Source organism: Barbus barbus (genome assembly GCF_936440315.1).
Source record: "Barbus barbus genome assembly, chromosome: 47".
Taxonomy (NCBI): Eukaryota; Metazoa; Chordata; class Actinopteri; order Cypriniformes; family Cyprinidae; genus Barbus; species Barbus barbus.
Window position 1 is genome coordinate 17,924,230 of NC_136725.1, and position 21,099 is coordinate 17,945,328.

General features: G+C 37.8%; 3 protein-coding genes across 6 annotated transcripts in view; all 3 read left to right on the plus strand.

Annotated features, from left to right (window-relative positions):
• The window catches only part of ei24 (EI24 autophagy associated transmembrane protein), a 7,917-nt gene extending 3,447 nt beyond the window's left edge, over nt 1-4,470 (plus strand). Inside the window, exons 2-11 of one of the 3 annotated variants that reach the window (XM_079411016.1) lie at nt 287-417; nt 712-857; nt 946-1,006; nt 1,263-1,329; nt 1,416-1,540; nt 2,036-2,155; nt 2,251-2,362; nt 2,446-2,557; nt 2,934-3,008; nt 3,101-4,464. In XM_079411016.1, coding sequence (XP_079267142.1) covers nt 376-417; nt 712-857; nt 946-1,006; nt 1,263-1,329; nt 1,416-1,540; nt 2,036-2,155; nt 2,251-2,362; nt 2,446-2,557; nt 2,934-3,008; nt 3,101-3,263 — 1,023 coding nt within the window. In that variant the 5' untranslated portion in view covers nt 287-375 and the 3' untranslated portion in view covers nt 3,264-4,464. Of the gene's footprint in view, nt 1-286; nt 418-711; nt 858-945; nt 1,007-1,262; nt 1,330-1,415; nt 1,541-2,035; nt 2,156-2,250; nt 2,363-2,445; nt 2,558-2,933; nt 3,009-3,100 lie in introns of all 3 variants that reach the window. The other 2 variants (XM_079411015.1, XM_079411014.1) reach the window with 2 other exon arrangements.
• Nucleotides 4,471-5,239: 769 nt separating this feature from the next.
• On the plus strand, nt 5,240-13,079 carry LOC306865773 (dolichyl-diphosphooligosaccharide--protein glycosyltransferase subunit STT3A). Its single transcript, XM_079410572.1, has 18 exons — nt 5,240-5,453; nt 6,064-6,186; nt 6,271-6,331; nt 6,415-6,536; nt 6,732-6,877; nt 6,970-7,060; nt 7,668-7,774; nt 7,860-8,024; nt 8,104-8,284; nt 8,459-8,614; nt 9,301-9,392; nt 9,482-9,637; nt 9,717-9,905; nt 10,004-10,120; nt 10,223-10,325; nt 10,454-10,642; nt 12,513-12,628; nt 12,721-13,079. Exons 2-18 carry the CDS (start codon nt 6,099-6,101, stop codon nt 12,757-12,759), a joined length of 2,118 nt encoding a protein of 705 aa, XP_079266698.1. The 5' UTR covers nt 5,240-5,453; nt 6,064-6,098; the 3' UTR covers nt 12,760-13,079.
• Nucleotides 13,080-14,068: 989 nt separating this feature from the next.
• On the plus strand, nt 14,069-21,036 carry foxred1 (FAD-dependent oxidoreductase domain containing 1). 2 transcript variants are annotated; one of them, XR_013783866.1, is made up of 12 exons: nt 14,092-14,290; nt 15,078-15,298; nt 16,222-16,332; nt 17,623-17,699; nt 17,869-17,963; nt 18,044-18,145; nt 18,285-18,361; nt 18,861-19,021; nt 19,701-19,830; nt 19,936-20,040; nt 20,231-20,806; nt 20,879-20,962. XR_013783866.1 is itself a non-coding variant. In XM_079410052.1 (11 exons), exons 1-11 carry the CDS (start codon nt 14,185-14,187, stop codon nt 20,483-20,485), a joined length of 1,482 nt encoding a protein of 493 aa, XP_079266178.1. In that variant the 5' UTR covers nt 14,069-14,184; the 3' UTR covers nt 20,486-21,036. The 2 variants fall into 2 exon arrangements, 1 of the variants encoding a protein (XP_079266178.1); XM_079410052.1 differs by having other exon boundaries at nt 14,069-14,290; nt 17,581-17,699; nt 20,231-21,036.
• The last annotated feature ends 63 nt before the right edge of the window (nt 21,037-21,099 follow it).

The following is a 21,099-nucleotide window of genomic DNA, read 5'->3' on the forward strand; positions in this document are numbered from 1 at the left end:
AAAAATTGACTATTATATATGTGTGACCCTTCATCATGGTCACATGGAGCTCCATTAGGGCACGTTTTCAATGTACATGTCATTTCAGTTGTGGTCCTCTAAGTTCACTCTAATAAAATTGAATTGAAGACACATTATTTAATTTATTCCTTTCTATCAGTTCATAACTAATGTTTTTTCAGTGTGGTTTTTTTCAAAGCTGCTGGATCAAATGGCTTAACACTGAATTTAAAGCATGGACAAGTTCTGAAGCCTCAGATATAAAGAGTTGTCTTTCTCTGGATAGTTTCCAGGTGTGTCCTCCTCCTGTCAGGAGATCTTGCCTGGCCCCTGGCTGTCCCTCCTGCAGTTGATGACTCCGCAGCCGGTGTGGAGATGACGGACGGTGTCAGAGCGTTTGTCCGCAATGTTGCGACGGTCAGAACCTAAATTTACATCTAAAAAAACCTTATGTTTTAATGTCTTACAACTTGAAATAACATCAACATCTGTGAGTTCTTGGTGTTAGGTCCTAGCTTGTCTTTTAATATTTTTAATGCAAATATTAGAATGATTTCTGAAGGATCATGTGACACTGAAGACTGAAAATTCGGCTTTGCATCACAGGGATAAATGCCCTTTTAAAATGTATTTTCTGTATTCAGTCAATTTTTAACATCATTCACACAAATAGGCCTCAGTCTAAGTGGCAATCTTCCTGTTTCAATTTAGGGGATCAAGGACTCCATCCTGGGCATTGGAACTATCTCCAAGCTCGATGCTCGGATTCAGCAGAAGAGGGAAGAGCAGAGGAGGCGCAGAACGAGCGGAGCCCTGGCGATGAGACGGGCTCAGAGCGAGGAACGGAAACAGGATAGGTATCAATGCCATTCGAATTCATTTATTCAGTTTATTATAATTCTACCAGTCCTGATAGGATGTTTCTTTGCTTCTTTCTTTTAACAGTGAACCAAAACTAGCAAGTCGAATTTTTCAATGCTGTGCCTGGAATGGAGGCGTGTTTTGGGTATGTTTCTCTTATTGGCCAGCTATGCATTGGCTAAAGCAGGGTTCCTCAAATCTTGCCCTGGAGGGCCAATGCGTTGCAGAGTTTAGCTCCAACCCTGATAAACTCACCTACCTATGATTTTCTATTGATTAGCATGCCCAGGTGTGTTTGATTAGGGTTAGAGCTAAACTCTGCAGGAAAGTGGATCTCATGGGCCAGATTTGAGGATCCCTGGGCTGAAGTATTATATTAAATCCCATGTTTTCTCTCACAGCTAAGCCTGTTCCTGTTTTATCGGATGTTTATCCCATTGCTGCAGACCCTCACTGCTAGAATCATAGGTATGTGGTGCTTTTAAGGTACTTTCATATCATATAGTCCAGATATGTCTCTTGTATTTATGCTTGTCCTGCTGATCTGGTTTCAGGTGACCCTTCGCTGCATGGTAACGTGTGGTCCTGGCTGGAGTTCATCCTGACATCTGTATTCAGTGCTCTCTGGGTTCTGCCTCTCTTTGTGCTTAGCAAGATAGTCAACGCCATTTGGTTCCAGGTGAGACTTTTTTTTTGTACATATCATATGAGTGGCTTGCTGTTTTGATCGTGAAATCAGCATTCTTGTAATTAAGCAGTTTTATCAGAGCAAAAAAAGAAATGCCCATACACAATCAGACATTATTTACAGTGATTTTACGATGCTTATTGAGTTGGGCCGGACTTCATAGTGGTAAAATCATCAAATGCCCAGTTTCAAGTCTTTATACATGTACACTAGTACCCTATAAAAGTTTGGGGTTATTAAGATTTTTTTAATGTTTCTAACAGAAGTCTCTTATGCTCACCAAGGCTGCATTTATTTGATGCAAAATACAGTCAGAGCAAAAATCTTGTGAAATGTTGTTATGGGTTTAAATAACTGTTTTCAGTGTCCCATGATCCTTCATAAATCGTTCTTAAATGTTGATTTAGTGCTCAAGAAACAATCATACATCTCCACATACATATTTGCATATCTGTTTTGTGAATTTTGTTCTGTTTTGCTGGGCAGGACATTGCTGATCTGGCGTTTGAAGTGTCTGGACGTAAAGCTCAGCCTTTTCCCAGCGTCAGCAAGATCATTGCAGACATGCTCTTCAATCTTTTGCTCCAGGCCCTCTTTCTCATTCAGGTAGAAGATGATTGAAATATATACATCTCCACACAACGTTCAATTCTCTTTTTTTTTTTTTTAAACGTGCTTTTTATGTCTGTCGTTTTTTTTAGGGATGGCTTGTGAGTCTCTTCCCCATTGATGCTATTGGTCAGTTGGTCAGTCTCCTGCACATGTCTCTGCTCTACTCACTTTACTGCTTTGAATATCGCTGGTTTAATCACGGTAAGTGGGTGACTCCTCTAGTGATAAACGATCAGAGTATCTACTCTAAACTTTTCCTGATTGATGTTGTATCTCTTCTGAAGGGATTGAAATGCACCAAAGGCTGTCAAACATTGAGAGAAACTGGCCGTATTACTTTGGCTTCGGTTTGCCCATGGCACTACTGACTGCGTTGCCATCGTCATACATCATAAGGTACAATCAGAGTCCATTTCGACTCATTCTCACCATCTTTTGGTCTGATTTTGATTAAAGAGAATGAAAATGACAATGAAAATTGTCATCTACTTGCTCTCATGTCATTTCAAACCTGTTCCTTCCGCTGAACACAAGATATTTGTCCTTTTTTGTCCATAAAAGTGAAATCGATGGGAACCAAAACTGGTTAGTTAGTTGGTGTTCCACTAAAGAAAGTCAGTTTTGGAGCGACATGAGTGAATAAATGTTAACTTTTTTTTTTTATCTCAAACTGAGACATTCCTAGTGTTTTCCTAGGCAAATGTTGTATTCCAGAAGCGTTTATTATGTATAATTTCCGTGCGACTACTGAATTTTGTACTCTTTCCTCCAGCGGTTGTTTGTTCTCCATTCTCTTCCCGCTCTTCATCATCAGCGCTAACGAAGCAAAGACCCCAGTCAAACTCTAGTAAGTGTTTTTTCTGTTTTGTGTTTTACGTAAAACTTACTAAAAAGGAGATTTTATGGCTGATAACATTGCTGTTTTTTCCAACATTGCAGCCACTTCCAACTGCGCCTCTTTTCCCTGGTCGTCCTCATCAGTAACAAACTGTTCCACAAGACGGTGCACCTGCAGAGCTCCCTCACGACCTCCACGTCCACAGAGAAGCTGCCCTCGCCTCATGTGTCCCCGACGCGCCAGCGACCTATGCCCCCCCAGTGACCTCTTTCAGGATTCCCAATTTTGTTCGGTTTGAAAGAGTCAGGTGGATGGGAAATATTTCTGTTCTTCTGAGGGATGAATGGGATGGGTTAGTAATGTGTTTGGGACTGGATCGCCCTGTGCCGATACACAAGGTCATGATTCTCTGTGTGATTTTTGTTGGACTATTTTTGTACCCATTATGTGCCATTTGGGTGACTTGTAGAGACGGCACAAAGACCTCAGCATGCACATTTTCTGTGAACTGGCTTCCCTTCTCTTTTAGGCCCTGTAGTTTCTATCTCGAGTCGTTTTATCTATTTATGGCCTTTTTAATTTTTTGTAATGGCTTTTTCTGCCTTGTGAGGCCCAGACACATGACAGTTTGTTTCTCAGTTAACACTAAGCTCCATGACATGTTTTAGCTAATGACTTAAGGAATGGATGAGTAGAAAAAGGCCCTAGCATCCCCCCAGTTGTTTGTTTTTCTGCACTGGAATCTGGACTAGACTGAAAAACAATCAAATTGACAGGCCTCTTTATGGAAGGGATGTTTCTTGACCTAAAATGTTGTGAGTTGTGAGATTTTGCAGAATGTTAATGCCACTCAAGTCCCTATATCCTTATATTTTATGAAGAACAACAGTGTGGACATTCTTAGAAATGTCTCCTTTTGTGTTCCATGGAAGAAAATCATGTTAGGAATGACATTAGGGTGAGTAAATAATGGCAGGTTTCCCCCTCCCGCGAAATGTTCTAGAAGTAACAATGTAAAACTCAAAAGGGAACTGCTTTTATTTGGTTTCTTTGATAATGTGTTTTTATTTTGGGAATACCATGTCAACATGATCCAGTGTCATCTGTAATGGTTTGGGGATGATTTCCAACAGTATGCACAAGCTTTATTAATCTGCTGCTGTCAGGTGACACTGCCAGACTGTGTGACACGTGTGAAACTGTTCTTTAAATGATCACGGATCCAGTTTCCAATGAATTCTGGCATGTCTACTGTGGTGTGTGTTCCTGGTGTTCAGTACCTGGCACCGGTTTTGAAACTGAAGCACATATGTCACTGTGTCCGTGGGGGGGTGGGTGGTGTGTATTTTAAAAAGGGTTGTAATTATCGCCAGGAGTCAATACTGTTACACCTACAGATGGAAATTTGTGAGTGACATTTTGTAAAAGTATTAATAAATTTGGTCTGTGTACAGTGTTTGTACAGAATGTTCTTTTGTTTACAATTTACATTTATGCATCTGGCATGTGTTTTTATCCAAAACAGCTTACATTGCATTGAAGATGCATAATTTAGGAAACCCTTGTTAGTATGCATTTTACTAAATATGTTGAGTTTTTACTGTAACTCATTGATTAAAAAAATAACAATTATGGATTTTAATATAGAACCAAATCAGCATATTAGAATGATTTCTGAAGGATTATGTGACCCTGAAGACTGAGTAATAGCTGCTTGAAATTCAGCTTTGCCATTACAGAAATAAATTACATTGTAAAATATTAAAACAGAAAACATTATTTTAAATGGTAATGATATTTCAGAATATTACCGTTTTTGCTGAATGATTAATCAAATAAATGCAGCCTTGGTGAGCATAAGAGACGACTTTGAAAAACAATTAAAAAAAATCTCAGTTATTCCAAACTCTTGACCTGCAGTTTATGTGTACAAAAAAAAATTAAATCGTGTATAATCTTATATTATGTATTAGTCACAATACATGAGATAACTCAAATAACTGTTTGCTAAAAGCCAAAACAGACAAACTTTCCCAAATAAACACTTTGCTTTAGAAGTTGGCCTATATAACACCTCCAGAAAATAAATTTTCTTCTTGACATAAATTATTATGAACGTGTAAGGGATTTTTTTTTTTAAAACAACTAAAATACATATAAATGTTATGATATTTAACAGTTAAAGTTTTAAAGTTCAGTGCTGCATGGACTCCTCAGTGCTGACTGTCTTTCTCCCTTTTGGACACGTCATATCTGGAGCGCCATGCGGAACTGGTCTTGACACGCTTGAATGACATCTCGAAGACCAATCAGCGAAGGCCGTTCTCACCGAATCACGACGCTGAGCCAGTTAGCGCCCTCTCTACGTGGATGGGCGGGGCTTGATTCGCAGAGAGGGTCGTGTGTGAGAGTGTGGAAGGATTGGAGTGAGTGAACCGCCGATGAATAAAACTGGTAATTTTGCACATTTATAATTTCTAATCTCATTTATTGCAAGTATACGGATTCGCTGTCATTATATTTACTCTCGTGCATTAAATAACACATTTACGTATAATAAAAAAAAGCTTGGGAAGGTGTGATATTTGCTAGCAGCTAAGGAGCTAATCAAGACTGAAATAGTTTATTATCGCGAATACTTTATCAGAAGAACACAGAATATACGTGCATACTGATAATCTCTGAATTGATTTATCTGCTCGTACATGTGTGGTGAAGTATTAATGAGTATGGTTTTTATAGAGGAATTGTGCACAAACTGGCTCTTCCTGATTTTATAAAGAGTTGACCCCAATGCAGATGTATGCATTTCTGAAACTGCTTTACCCTCTACAATTCATATTTGAATCTTAATTGATTTGAAAAACCTCTTTAATCAGATAGATCAAAAATAAATTGTATGGTTGCATAATCATGTTTAGAAGTTTAAATCTGTCAAAATTAGCTTACTGCCTGTACATAGTTTGTTGTTAAAGAAGCCCTATCCTACACTTCTCTAACATTTGACTTTTTCCCGTAAAGCGTATGTATAGTTGTATTAACGTGCTGTTGTCTGTTTTGTCAGGTATCAAGAGTTAGTCCTGCCTCCTGTGTGTTAAGATGACCAAGCTGGGCTTCCTGCGTCTGTCCTATGAGAAACAGGACACCCTGCTGAAGCTGCTCATCTTGTCTATGGCAGCCGTCCTGTGTGAGTGGATAAACGCCCCTTCAACTCAGACTCCCTGTATGTCAGCTGTCCTCTAAACCTGTCTGTCTTGTCATTTTCCTCCAGCGTTCTCCACTAGACTGTTCTCTGTGCTTCGCTTCGAGAGTGTCATCCATGAGTTCGATCCGTAAGTATAGCTTTCGCGTCATTATTGCCGTGCACCAGCATCTGAACACCTGTTTAAACGAGTTTCCTGTTTGTTGTTGGCAGGTATTTCAATTACCGGACCACTCGCTTCTTGACAGAAGAGGGCTTTTACAAATTCCATAATTGGTTTGATGATCGGGCTTGGTATCCACTTGGGAGGATTATAGGAGGCACTATCTATCCTGGTACATCTTAATGACACTGATTTAAAAATTTATAGCAATATATGGCCTTACGCTATGTACAAAAGTTGGACCTTTTCATCTGATGGTTGATAAAACTGGCAGAGATCTATGGTCTATAAACCATATGTAAGGACTCTTTGACTAGCAACCTTATAGCAATAGGCTAAAACCACATTGTTTCTTTTTTCCTTACAGGGTTGATGATCACATCTGCGGCTCTGTATCATGTGCTACACTTCTTCCACATCACCATCGACATCCGCAATGTGTGTGTGTTCCTCGCCCCTCTCTTCTCCTCCTTCACTGCTATCGTCACCTACCACTTCACCAAAGAGCTCAAGGTGAGATGAACCTCAGCACTCGTCCATCACAAACACCTGCTCATTATTTGTCTTGCTAACTTTCCTAACTGAAGTAACACTGTATGTTGCAGGATGCAGGCGCAGGGCTTCTGGCTGCCGCCATGATCGCAGTCGTCCCTGGATACATCTCCCGTTCTGTGGCAGGCTCTTATGATAATGAAGGTATAATCTTGTCTCAGTAATATGTGTTCAGTTTCTCAAATTTATCAATATGGTAAGGGTTATTTAAATGGTTTTGATGCTTTTAAAAAGGCCTCGTTAGCAAATGTTTTAGAATTTCTGTCAAGTATCAAATTGAAATGTATACTCTACTGTTCAAAAGATTTTTTCTTTCTTTTGGTGAAATAAAATACTTTTAATTCAGCAAGGACACATTAAATTGCTCAAAAGTCAGTTTCAATTAAGCAAAGAAGTTTGTAAAAATGATCTGAACTTTTCTGTACAAAAATATACATTTTTAACATTGATAATAAGAACATTTCTTAAGTTATAAAATTGTAAAATAGTAATAATAACAATATTTTCATAATATTATTGTTTTTAGGTGAGTATAAAATAATTATTTCTTAAAAAAAATCATACTTGCCCAAAACTTTTGAATGGTAGTGTGGATAAATAATGTGTTTATAATATAGTTTGTTCCTATAATATGTTGTTGTGTTTTAAAATATACTGAAAAATTTAAATGATTAATATATATTTCAAATTTACATTGATTTTATATATGTATATATTTAATGTATATTACTTTTGTGTATGTGATGTAAAGGAATCGCCATTTTCTGCATGCTGTTGACGTACTACATGTGGATCAAAGCAGTGAAAACAGGCTCCATTTATTGGTCGTCCATGTGCGCGCTGGCATATTTTTACATGGTGAGCCACATTTGAGATACATTGTCACAGCAAATCGATAAATTATGTTATTTAAACACTCAATAACTTTGCGTGTTGGTGTCAGGTGTCCTCCTGGGGTGGTTACGTGTTTCTGATTAACCTCATTCCCCTGCACGTGTTGGTGTTGATGCTCACCGGCCGTTTCTCTCATCGCATCTATGTGGCGTACTGCACAGTCTACTGCCTCGGCACCGTCCTCTCCATGCAGATCTCTTTTGTTGGATTCCAGGTAAGGAGTTGTACATCAGTTACCAAATGTGAATTTCCAAACAGATGAAGAATCTCTCTCTTTCTTTCTGTTTTTGTAGCCCGTCCAGTCCTCTGAACACATGGCTGCATTCGGGGTGTTTGGACTGTGTCAGATTCATGCCTTTGTCGATTACCTCCGGAGCAAACTGAATACGCAGCAGTTTGAAGTGTTGTTCAAGAGTGTCATTTCGCTGGTCGGTATCATCCTGCTCTCTGTAGGCGGAGTGCTCATGCTGACAGGTAAGAGGAGACACTCCCATTCAAATATTTAAAAAACAATAAAATAAATATATCATTTTATATTTTATATATATTTTCAAATATTATAATGATATTTTTCTTTGTATTTATTTCTGGTCATTTAAATATAATTTTATATTATTTCTAAATAGTTTTTGTATTGGCATATATTAGGGAAAATCTCACCTTGGACTGGCCGTTTTTACTCTCTGCTGGATCCATCATACGCCAAGAACAACATCCCCATCATCGCCTCCGTGTCTGAGCACCAGCCCACCACCTGGTCCTCCTACTACTTTGACCTGCAGCTTCTGGTCTTCATGTTTCCAGGTACAGCACTTTAGCTCCTGCGGCTGCCTTTTGTCTTTAAGCCATTGGACCAGTTTTGTTATTGTTAACTAAAATGATGGAGTCTTTAAAATTAAAAAGCGCAAGTCATCATAGTTGTTTAGATTTCTGAAGTGTTGAAAGGAAACTAAAAATGTTTTTGTGTTCTCATTTGCCCTAATAGCAAAATAAAAACTTAACAATACATTCAAAAGAGAGAAAGATGTCAAATTTGCCATCACTCCCTCAGCTGCTGTGCTAGAAACACCGATGCAGCAGTGTTAACTAGTTTTATGTATTTTATGTTATAAATGTTCATAAAATTTGAAAATATAAAATGAAAATATTTTAAAAACTTTGCTAGATTTATGATGTTAATTGTGGAAACATGAAAAGTCTGTGAAAAGGGTCCATTAAATAAATAGTTTTTGTTACTTGAAATAAAGCAAATATACATTTTAGTTAAACTTAAATTAAAATTAGAACACATTGTCTACTAACTGAAATACAATCAGTTTACGTTGAAGTGCTAAAATGACTAAAACTGAAATAAAAATAAGTTAAAGCTTAAAAGAAAAACTTATTAAAATGACAAGCACATATCAAAATCACTAAAGCTTAATCTTAATGAAAATAAAAATAAAGCAGTGCATCATATGTATTAAATCTGTCATCACTTGTTTCTCCAGTTGGTCTTTATTACTGCTTCAACAACCTCTCCGATGCCACGATTTTCATCATCATGTATGGCGTCACCAGCATGTACTTCTCAGCTGTGATGGTAAAACACTTTTACTTTATATTACTCAATATTTGAGGTCAGCTTATTGGCAAGGAATCTCTGACCCTTGTTTTATCTGTTCTGCTCAGGTGCGTCTCATGTTAGTCCTGGCTCCCGTCATGTGCATCCTGTCTGGCATCGGCGTTTCTCAGGTCCTCACCACCTACATGAAGAACCTGGATGTTAGCAGACCAGACAAGAAGTCCAAAAAGCAGCAGGACTCCACTTACCCAATCAAAAATGAGGTACCATCAATGCTCTTCATGTTTCTTAGCTTTCCTTAAATCATTGGTTGACTGATGTTGGGCTCTGATTGGTCCGTAGGTGGCAAGTGGGATGATTCTGGTTATGGCGTTCTTCCTCATCACATACACCTTCCACTCCACCTGGGTGACCAGCGAGGCATACTCCTCCCCGTCCATCGTGCTCTCCGCCCGCGGTGGTGACGGCAGTCGCATCATCTTTGATGACTTCAGAGAGGCGTATTACTGGCTCAGACACAACACACCGGAGGTCAGTGAGATCATCACGCCGTTGACTCTCATGAACTTCCTGCTTCTTTTGATTCCAAGCATTTTTGCTCGTCTCACATTATTTTTTTGTGTGTACAGGATGCTAAAGTCATGTCGTGGTGGGATTATGGGTATCAAATAACAGCGATGGCCAATCGAACGATTCTGGTTGACAACAACACTTGGAATAACACTCACATCTCCAGAGTGGGTCAGGTGAGGATGTAGATTTATATAGTTTAAACTACAAAAATATAATTTTGCTGTTTACAGTTTTTATACTTCGGAGATTTCTAAAAATGTTTTTCTTCTTCGCAGGCTATGGCCTCCACTGAGGAGAAAGCCTATGAGATTATGCGAGAACTGGATGTTAGTTACGTCCTGGTGATCTTTGGTGGACTGACGGGATATTCATCTGATGGTATGGGCTTAGATGCATTTTGACCCACGGAAGCGACTTTGTGGTTCTTAATGTTTGAATTGTAGTATCTGGATTGGATGGAACCTAAATAACATGTAAAAATGAATACGTTTGCGTATTTGTTTTAGACATTAATAAGTTCCTGTGGATGGTCCGTATCGGGGGCAGCACGGACACAGGGAGGCACATAAAGGAACACGACTACTACACACCCACCGGAGAGTTCCGTGTGGACCGCGAGGGGTCCCCCGTCCTGCTCAACTGCCTCATGTACAAGATGTGCTACTATCGCTTCGGCCAGGTTTACACTGAAGCCAGTACGTATCTCCTGTGTTTTGTCTGCCTTTTTTTTTTTTTTTTACTATTTACCATACTTAGATGTTTCTCCAATTAATGGAGTTACTCCCACTTTGATAAAATTATGATAAAATGCATTATGAAGAAGAATTGGACATGTTCTGCAGGTGCTTTAGAGCTAACATTAGCGTCATGCTACATAAGACAATTTATGAGATTAATAGTACACTTTTACTCAGAACTCACTTTAAACCCCCATCGAGTGTTTGTTATAACTTCTCTCTCTCTCTCTCACTCTCACTCTCTCACACACACACAATCCCTGCGTCCCAATGTGCATACTATATACCCTATCTGCCCTAAATAGTATTGAAAATTACTAATATCTCACAGAATTTAGGATGGATAATGTGCACATTGGGACACAGGCAATGATTACCTTCCGCACTGCGATGACGGCAAGAAGTTGGGGTCAAACCTTACCAAACGATTAATTTGCATAAAAAAAAATTAACATGTTAAAATTTTTAGATTAATCGCATGCGTTAACGTTGACAGCCCTAATATATATTGTTATTTCTTTAGTAAATTAGTCTTTAACTTATTTTTAACAGTTTTAGTTATGACACCAAATAATTAGTAATTTAATTATTTTAATAAATATTTATTATTATTTTATTGAATATTATTTTAGCTATTTTGTTATTTTAGTATTATTTATATGCTGTTGAAGAATTTATTAATATTTTGAAATGGCTTGTATTTTTATATTTTCAGTTTTCATTTTAAATTTAGTTTTGGCTTTTTTTTATTTTGGTCATTATTTTTTTTATTGATTTATTTTTTTTAAGTTAGCCTTTAAAAATATTTTAGTAAATTTAGTACTTCAACTTCTTTTCAGTTAGTTTCCAAGGCAAGCATTCTGATTTTCTTTGTTGTTGCTATTAATCTAAAATTTAGATTTGTATTAATTGCAGCTATTTCAATGAATGAAAACAGAAGTTTTAATAGTTTAGTTAACAACAACAACACTATGAATTTGTATTATTTTATTGAATATTATTTTGCTATTTAATGTTATTTTATTGAATATTTTATTTTTATTATTTTCATAAATAACTGACATTATGGAAGTTAAATGAGTTGCAAATGCTGTTTCATGCAATAGGGTCTGGCTGCAGACTTGCACTCTCAGTACTTGCACTTCTGCGAGTGACGTCACTTGCAGTCTTTTTTGTTTTTTATTTTGTTCTATTTATTGATTATTTTTTGTTTGAATCTCTCAACATTTTACAACAGTAGCCAGGTGGTGAAGACAAGAAAAAAGAAACTAACTTACAATGTCACTTGCAATCGCGACGTCACTTGCATTCGACACGAATCGTGCGCGTTGCCAATGGAGACGAGACGCTGTGGAGCTTAAACGATTAAAACTAATTTAGTACAATAACGAACAGGCTCCTGCAAGTCATCTGTAGGAGAAAAAGACAAGACCCGCAAATTAGTTTTAATCGTTTAAACTCCACAGCGTCTCGTCTCCATTGGCAACGCGTACGAATCTTGTTGAATGCAAGTGACGTCGCAGGCAGCAGAAAGTGCAAGCAGCGATTGCAAGTGACATTGTAAGTTAGTTTCTTTTTTCTTGTCTTCACCACCTGGCTACTGTTGTAAAATGTTGAGCGATTCAAACTAAAAATAATCAATAGAACAAAATAAAAAAGACTGCAAGTGACATCACTCGCAGAAGTGCAAGTACTGAGAGTGCAAGTGCAAGTCTGCAGCCAGACCCTTCTTGCTTCATGTTAAGTTTTAGTTCAGGGTTTGAACAAAAAAAGTCTAAGAAGTTAGTGATGACTAGATTTAAACTCTATATTTACTTTTCTTTTGCAGAGCGTCCTCCTGGTTATGACAGAGTTCGTAACGCTGAGATTGGCAACAAGGACTTTGAGCTGGATGTGCTGGAGGAAGCGTATACTACAGAGCACTGGCTCGTCAGGATATACAAGGTACATCTGAACTCACCTGTGCATCTTTAACCGTTACTGTCCCTCTAAACCATCTGAACTTCCACTGATGATCTCCTGCTTTACCTCCACAGGTCAAAGACCTTGACAACCGTGGCCTCTCAAGAACGTAAAACCCAGAACTCAAAATCCCACCCCCTTCTCCGGAACATACAGCACTGAACGTCTGCGGCCCCCATACCATATCTGAGGAGAAAGCGTGAAGATTTTTATACTTTTGTTGTAATTGCTGAAAGAGATTTTCTTTTCGTATCTTTTTTTCTTGGTTTGTTTTTTTAAATTTGATTGTCAAATGTGATGTTTACTGGGGGCAGAAGGTGTCAGATTATCACCTGAAAAGGTGAGAAAAATGTTCATAAGTCATTTCTGCAATCGACTGGCCAGATAACTGTTTGATTTGTCTTTCAATGGGTGAATAAAGGAGTGACTGGGATTCAATTGATCTGTCTTTCTTTTTAACCATTAAAATCACATGCACTCCAGACAAGACCCACTAAAATATAGACCTTGGATCAACACTTGTTAGTCCAAAAACCAAGCTGCCCATTTGAATTGAAAAAAAAATGTGTTCTTGTCACTCAGAAGTGTCAACTGACGATCAAAATGTATATGTCGTAGATTTCTCCTATTTAGATGTTTTATGTTTTTTCGTTCATGATTGAAATTCATCTTGCGCTGAATTTCGTCCAGTTTATGTAACAGCTGGGCAAAATGAAAAAAAAACAAGTGAAAGTTAGAGAAGGGTATAACTGCAGCCTGGAGATCTCCAAATGGGGGTGGGAGACTGGGAGCTCCAAAATAGGGCGTGGCTTCCTCCCATTGACAGACAGACACATGACACGCATGCGCAATTTATCTCCCAAACAACTTCAGCCCCACAGCTGATTCTACAGATTTTATTGGTTGTGTCAATCACAGTGTTACTTTAATTTCCAACACTATGCTGCAAATAAAATGCTAACCCCTAAACCTACCCCACACCTGACCCTAACCTTAACCAGTGAAACTGGCACTGAAAAGAAAGTTGCATAAAACATCACTGGCCACGAGCTTTGGGCTCTGCTCTCACCGAGAATATTGATTTATATAGCATATTTTATTTTAGGTAAACTAGAAACAATGTTTAATTTATAAAGTGTTATTTTGAGATGTAAATCAATAACAATTGGCTGAACCCAGAGCTAATGGTGAAAGTCTTTGCGCGAAGAGACCCCGCTCCTATTTTGGAGGTTCTGCCCACTTTTGGAATTCACGCCCCATTTTGGAGATCTCCGGTCTGCAGTTATACCCATAGACATAATAAATACCTATAATAGTATTTTATATGTCCTATGGTTATACCTACTTGGAGAGTTAGTAAATTTGTGCTTACATGCCCCCTACTGGACACTAATGAAACTACAGCTGTGGGCTGGTCCTGGTGTGGCGTCATTGTGAGCATGCGCACTGGGTCAAATGAGTGTACGCTCCACAGTGAGCGGCGTGTCAGTGATTAGAGTGTCTTCTTCTGCATACATGACCGTCTGCCGACAATAGCAATGTGGCGCAAGCTGTTCACCTCCGTCCCTGCTTTCAGAGCCCTGAAAGCGCCCTGTCGGAGCTTTAAAAGCAGCAGCAGGGGAGCTGAAAAGGACTTTTTTAAAGGTAACATGATTCACTTAATATACATTAGGCATTCGTACGTTTATGTTAATATGCGAGTCGATAACCATCCAGTGTAAACTGTAAGCAGAGACAAAGTCATGCGTGCCTTCCCTAAATTGTCGCATTTCGAATCCTACTATGACAGAAAGGTGAACTCATTAATATTCATTTGGTCTTGCTGACTTCGATTTGTAAACTTCGAGTGACGTAATCTAATTAATATTCATGAGCCAAGCATGTCTCGCAGTAGCTGTTCGTTCATTCGCTAACTGCGTAACGCCCGCTTGTTTTTTTTAGCAAATCAGTGAGCTCTACAGGTCGAACTTAGCAATGCGTAATTAATATTCATGAGCGTTGCTCTTGCTATAGTAGGATTTGTAAATTCGCATCCTGCATAACAAATATTATGTATATAATAGTAATTCAGTCCAGCGAAATATATTTGTAGTGTTTATAGTTACAGTAGACGAATACAAATGATAATTTGTAATTTGTATTCTCTTTTTATTACATTTAATTCCTGAGTAATTCTAGTCAGTTTCTTTTTTTGTTTTTTTTTTTGCTTTTGGATATATAATAGTATAATTGCCAAACGAACTATGTTTTTTCTTCGAGTATTTATATGTATAAATGAGAAATTTACTACAAACCAGCATTACATTGATAATAAAACTCTATCTAACAAAATTACAAACACAATATGGTTTCAAGAAAATGTAGGTACTGATGAAACTGGCTTCTGCCGATAAAACATACCCTCATCTGTCTCATATGTAACTCATTGCAGATCTGGATGCTCAGCTGCGGGCGTTTCGGGACAAAGCGGCCGCAGCGATGCCCGGCAGTGACTGGACCCCGATAGAGTTGACCCCTGGCCTGCCCCCGGAGAGGGCTGATGTGGTGATTGTAGGAGGGGGAGTCATAGGATGGTCCGTCGCATACTGGCTAAAGATGAAGGCGCGAGTGAGGGAAGGTCTGAGAGTGCTGGTGGTGGAGAAAGACCCTACTGTGAGTTTATTCAAGGGCACTTGGGAGCGTGTCTCAAAAACTAGTGAACAACTATTTGATGCTTCAAAGGTGATGTCTATGTAGACGGCTCAATAAATTTTAAAACACAATGTCTGCTATATACTGTGGAAAGCTAATAATCATGTATTAATAAATTTTTTTTTTTTTAAAGTTCACTCACAAAAAAGAAAAACTTCTTACCATGTCGTTCCACTCCCACCAGACATCATATCAATGTCTCTGGGAAAATATTAAATTTAGTAAAATAAAATTACAAGTGGATGTCTGAATAAATTAATTCAATTTGAAAGATTGTGTAAAAAAGCAAAATGACCCTAGTATAATAATGTTATCATCATTATGGTAACACAATCCTCCGTTACTTCAGAAAATGCACAGAAATCATTGATTTAAACATATCCAGGAACATTTATTTGATTGTCCCCTTTTTCTCTGCATCATAATTTTTTTATACAATGAAAACAAATTAGATTGAATTCAAATGAGACTGAATTGAAACGAGTCTGTCTGACCCTTCTCCAAGGAGAGAAAAATCCTGTTTCCTTGTGAACTATCCCATCCGATCAACAAAAAACTTGTTCCTTACTCTCTTACCCTTTTCTCACATTTTTAAAATTTAACAAGACTTCTCCTTTTGTGTTCCATGAAAGATAGCCATACAGGTTTCAGAAGACTTGAGGCGGAGTAAATGATATTGTTCTTTGGTTAACTATCCATTTAATGGTTAATATATTAAAATCATAACACCAAATAAAGCATTGTCCAAATATATAATAATCTAATTAATAATTAAATTATTTAATTTTATGTGATGCATGAATGACTGGAAAACACTGACTTTTTTTGCGTTTTGTAAGGTACAAAGGTAATTATAAAACATTTTTATGTTCCTCTTTCTACAGTATTCCCAGGCGTCGACTGTGCTGTCATGTGGTGGAATTCGCCAGCAGTTCTCCTTGAAAGAAAACATTCAGCTGTCACTGTTTTCAGCTCATTTCATGAAGAACATTAATGTAAAATCTTCTATATTGCACTATTAAAGGGGTCATCGGATGCCCATTTTACACAAGTTGATATGATTCTTTAGGGTCTTAATGAAAGGTCTTTAACATACTGTGGTTACAATTTTTCAATGGTAGTGTAAAAGACACCTTCTTTACCCTGTCAAAATCAGCTCTGTCTTCAGCACACTGTTCTAGTCCTTGTTTCTTTAAATCCTAGTGAGCTCTGCTGACTCTGTCCCTCTCTTCCGTGGAGTGACGAGCAGACCATAGATATGTGTAGATTCCCTATTCGACTGCTTCAGATACGTTGACGCATCAGCCATCTAGCATTCACCATAATAATCAATGAATATTCAAAGATATACAAGTGTATAACCTGCTGTTGTAGACGCACACAGTCAATGCGCTCAAAGATTCGCAGACTGTTCCAAAAATGGCAGATGGCTTATGTATTGCGGCCCATAGAAACAGTCGATAATGAGGCATCTAGGTATATATTTCTATGGAGCATACTAAACTTCAGCCGCAAAACTGGCTAACTAGCACATTAGATTCATAAAAACCCTTATACTCACTTCTTCTGTAGATGAAGCTGGATCACTAATGATTCAGCAAACATAGACGCATTTATGTAGATCGGGGATCGGCGCATTCCCTTCAAAATGAAAGTAACGTTAATCCTCTGTGTCTTCAGCGGCTCAGATGTCGAGAGTAAATGATGACTATTCATTATTACATCCAACAACTAAACACCTCAATCACTTAATCGGAGACATCTTGTCTTCCGTTGCATCAGAGGCAGACAGCTCTCAGCTCACTCAGGGCGGGTCTACGGTAAAACGGCCTTGTCAATCAACTCTTGTGGGAGGGGCCTGTACAGAACAACGTCATTCAGACAGGAATCTCAGAACAGCCTGATTTGAGAGAGGGGATTTTAAAATAGAGATGAAAAAAACACTGGGTGGATTTCTATCATTATAGGAACACACATTTTTGTTCAAACAACTTGAAAAGTGAATTTTGCATCCGATGACCCCGTTAAAAGCTTTCTGAAATATTGTTCCCATTACAAATGCACTGCAACATACATAAATTGTGATGTGAAGTCTAAATATCAGCTAATTTCTATAGACTTGAAATATTTTGTTGCAAATCTTTCTAAATGTTCTTCACCCGGATCAGTTAGGCTGGTCTAGAGTTTTCGAACACTAATAAATGATTGTAAATTTGTATTTCTGTTGTGTTTTAATGCTACAGAATCATCTGAGGGTTGTAAATGAAGACCCTGTTGATCTGCAGTTTAATCATTCCGGATATCTCTTCCTGGCCAGTGAAAAATCAGCTCATATTATGGAGGAAAACTACAGAACTCAAAGGTAACAGGAAAAGTTGGATTACGAGACACAGATTATATACCAATTTCTTTCAACTATATGAGGTGTTTTTATTATCTTTGTGTTACCCCAGCCTTTCATATTAGCTGACAAACAGCTTCGCAATACAAAGTTAAAGATTAATAAAACATGTTTTTGATTTTATTTGTAGATACGTGGGTGCGAAGGTCGCCCTCCTCTCACCATCCCAGCTGAAGGAGCGATTCCCCTGGATGAACACGGAGGGGGTCGCTCTGGCTTCTCTTGGTTGGTGACAGTTTTCACAGTCTTTGATACATCTCACATCCAAACTTCATTACTGAGTGACATATTTATTCCTCACTAAGGACTAGAGAACGAGGGCTGGTTTGACCCCTGGTCTCTCCTGAATGCTCTCAGGCGTAAGGCCATGTCTATGGGAGTCTATCAGTGCTTTGGAGAGGTCACAGGTCAGGATTCACAACTACAATATGTTGAAAGTTTGATCAAAATTATCACCAAATTAGTGCATGTTTTCCTACATTTGGTACTTTTCGTTGCATTCGTACTTTCAGAACAGAACTCAAGTTGATTCTCTTGAATTTTTAGGATTTAAATGTGCTGCAAATTTGGCAGAGACCACAGACGGAGAGGTTCTTAATGTCCATAGGATAAAATATGTTAATGTAAGTTCATATGCCTTCTCGAAACATCTCAGAAACTTGTTTGCGTTATTTATAGGGTGACTATATGGCCCATTTTTACGGGACGCACCCTTGCCAGGATTTCTATATTGCCTAAAATATCCAGGTTTTGGCTGTTTGCACTGTGCAGATCAATCGTTGTATGACATTATTTCAGGAGAGCTATAGAGAGCAGAGCAGATGGCTCCTTATGCTTGGTGTCATACAATGATCGGTGCGCAGCTTCAAGTCGAACGAACAAACAAACACTTGCGCGTATTTGCATCTCTTTGATCGTTCACCTTCTCACGCGTCACGATTGGTCTATTATATACAACACCTGCATGTTATTGGTCAAACTACTTTGGATGTTTTAGGCAGTATAAAAATCCTGGCCAGGATGTGTCCCATGTAAATGACACATATGACCACCCTGCTTATTTAGGCACTTCAAAGTTCAAATGCACTAGTAGCATAACCGATAGATGTGGTGTGGTTTTAGGTGCGGATGCCCAACAGTCTGGAGTATCAGCCCGTGGAGTGTGCCGTTGTGGTAAATGCAGCAGGTGCGAACTCAGGAAAGATCGCCTCCATGCTAGGCATCGGATTAGGTCCAAAAGAATCTGTGTCTGGTGTTCCGCTACCTGTGGAGCCCAGAAAAAGGTTAAGACTCATGATCATTCACATTTTGTGCTTTTGCATAGTAAACAGTGGTTACACTGTAATTTAATGGTTACTTTTCTACTTGGATAAATAAGAAGTGCCAAATATTCTAAAATTATATTATATATTCTTATATTATATTAATATTTAATTATAATATCATTAATAATTTATTACATTTTATGATATCAACATAATTTATAATAATGTCTTATTACACAATATTTTTACACAATTAGTATTCAATTAAAAAAATTATATTTCATGACAATGTAAATATTTTTATAGCATATTTTTATATTAATTATATTATAAAATAGGATTAATAATTAAATATCATTATTATTCAATAAAAGATTAATTTCATTTTAATTTAAATTAATGAGCAGTGACACATATACTAAAATAACTGTTGCATTTAGTTTTAGATATTATATTAAGTATCATTAATATATTAATTAAATATTAAGAGTATCCATCCATCCATAATTCAAACTGCTTATCCACTGTAGGCTTGTGGGAATGCTGGAGCCTATTATTAAATATTGTTAATACATGATTAAATATCATTAGTATTTCATGTAAAATTTAATATTTATTTTTTAATTTTAAAAATTAAATTTTGTATAATTCTAGAATTGTGGAGTCTATTTAGCTACATCATCCCTATCTCCTCCAGGTTTGTTTATGTGGTACATTGTCCTGAAGGACCAGGGTTGGATACTCCATTTCTGATTGACTATACAGGGGTTTACTGTAGACGAGAGGGACTGGGAGGAAATTACATCACGGGAATGTCGCCAGAGGAGGTAGAGACACGGTTTGAGTCAATCTCTGACATATTAGCTTTATTATCTGCATGAATTTATGCATTTGTTCATGCATTCATTCATCATTATTTCTACCTCATGCAGACAGAAGAACCAGATATCAGTAACCTTGATGTGGACCATGAGTTCTTTCAAGAGAGGGTCTGGCATCGTCTGGCCCACCGTATTCCTGCATTCGAGCAACTGAAGGTGAACTTTATCTACTGCATGAAGGGGAATTTTCTTGAGCTTTCTTTTAAAGTAATGGGACTAATTGAACAGTTTCTGATGACTGTTGGAGGGTAAAGTGTATCATGTGGGTTTGTTTGTGTCTACTAGATATTCTACCACTCAGTTTTTCCAAACGAACAACTTTGCTCTAATGGTCCATCTTTGTCAGGTTTCAAGCGCGTGGGCTGGGTTTTACGACTACAACACCTTTGATCAGAACGGCATTATTGGACTGCACCCTCTTGTGCCCAACATGTACTTTGCCACGGGCTTCAGCGGTCATGGTCTGCAGCAGTCTCCTGCGGTCGGACTCGCCGTGGCTGAGCTTATTCTGGACGGAGGCTATAAAACCATCGACCTTAGCGCTTTTGACCTTAAACGGATCCTCCTGCAGGAGCCCATACTGGAGAGTAACATTGTGTGAGGAGCACAAAAATATACAGGGACACATACACAGTATGTGTCCTCGAATTGAGCCACTGGACATGAACTTTGCTTTGACATCACAGTTCAGACAGAACTCTCACTGGAACAATGGAACCGAATTTTCAGGAGGATGAGCTCAGTTTGGAAACAAAACATACTCAGATTATTAAGACTATTCAGTGCTGCTGGATTCAACAAAACATACTGTACATGAAATGTACGGTACAGATCAGGAAATCAGATGGACATTTTGTTCCAAACTGATCATGATATATATACTATTTTTTAGTTTATTATTTTTAAAGTGCTTTTCTAGATGGTCATATTCAGACCAAAATTCAAAAATAATTAAAAAATATTCATAAACTTTAAAAGTTTGTTCCCAAATCAGACATCATGGACTGAATTTTATAAATCTGTACATCTTTAAATGTGTGTTAACATGGATATGAATACACATGCATATTGTGGAAGACAGAAATGAGCTGTTTTATTATTATTTACAGTATTTTTGTATTTTCTCCAAGTTAATTTCTGAATTAATTTCTTAAAAAAAAAACCCTTAGTGATCCCAAACTTTTACACACACACACACACACACACACAATTTAT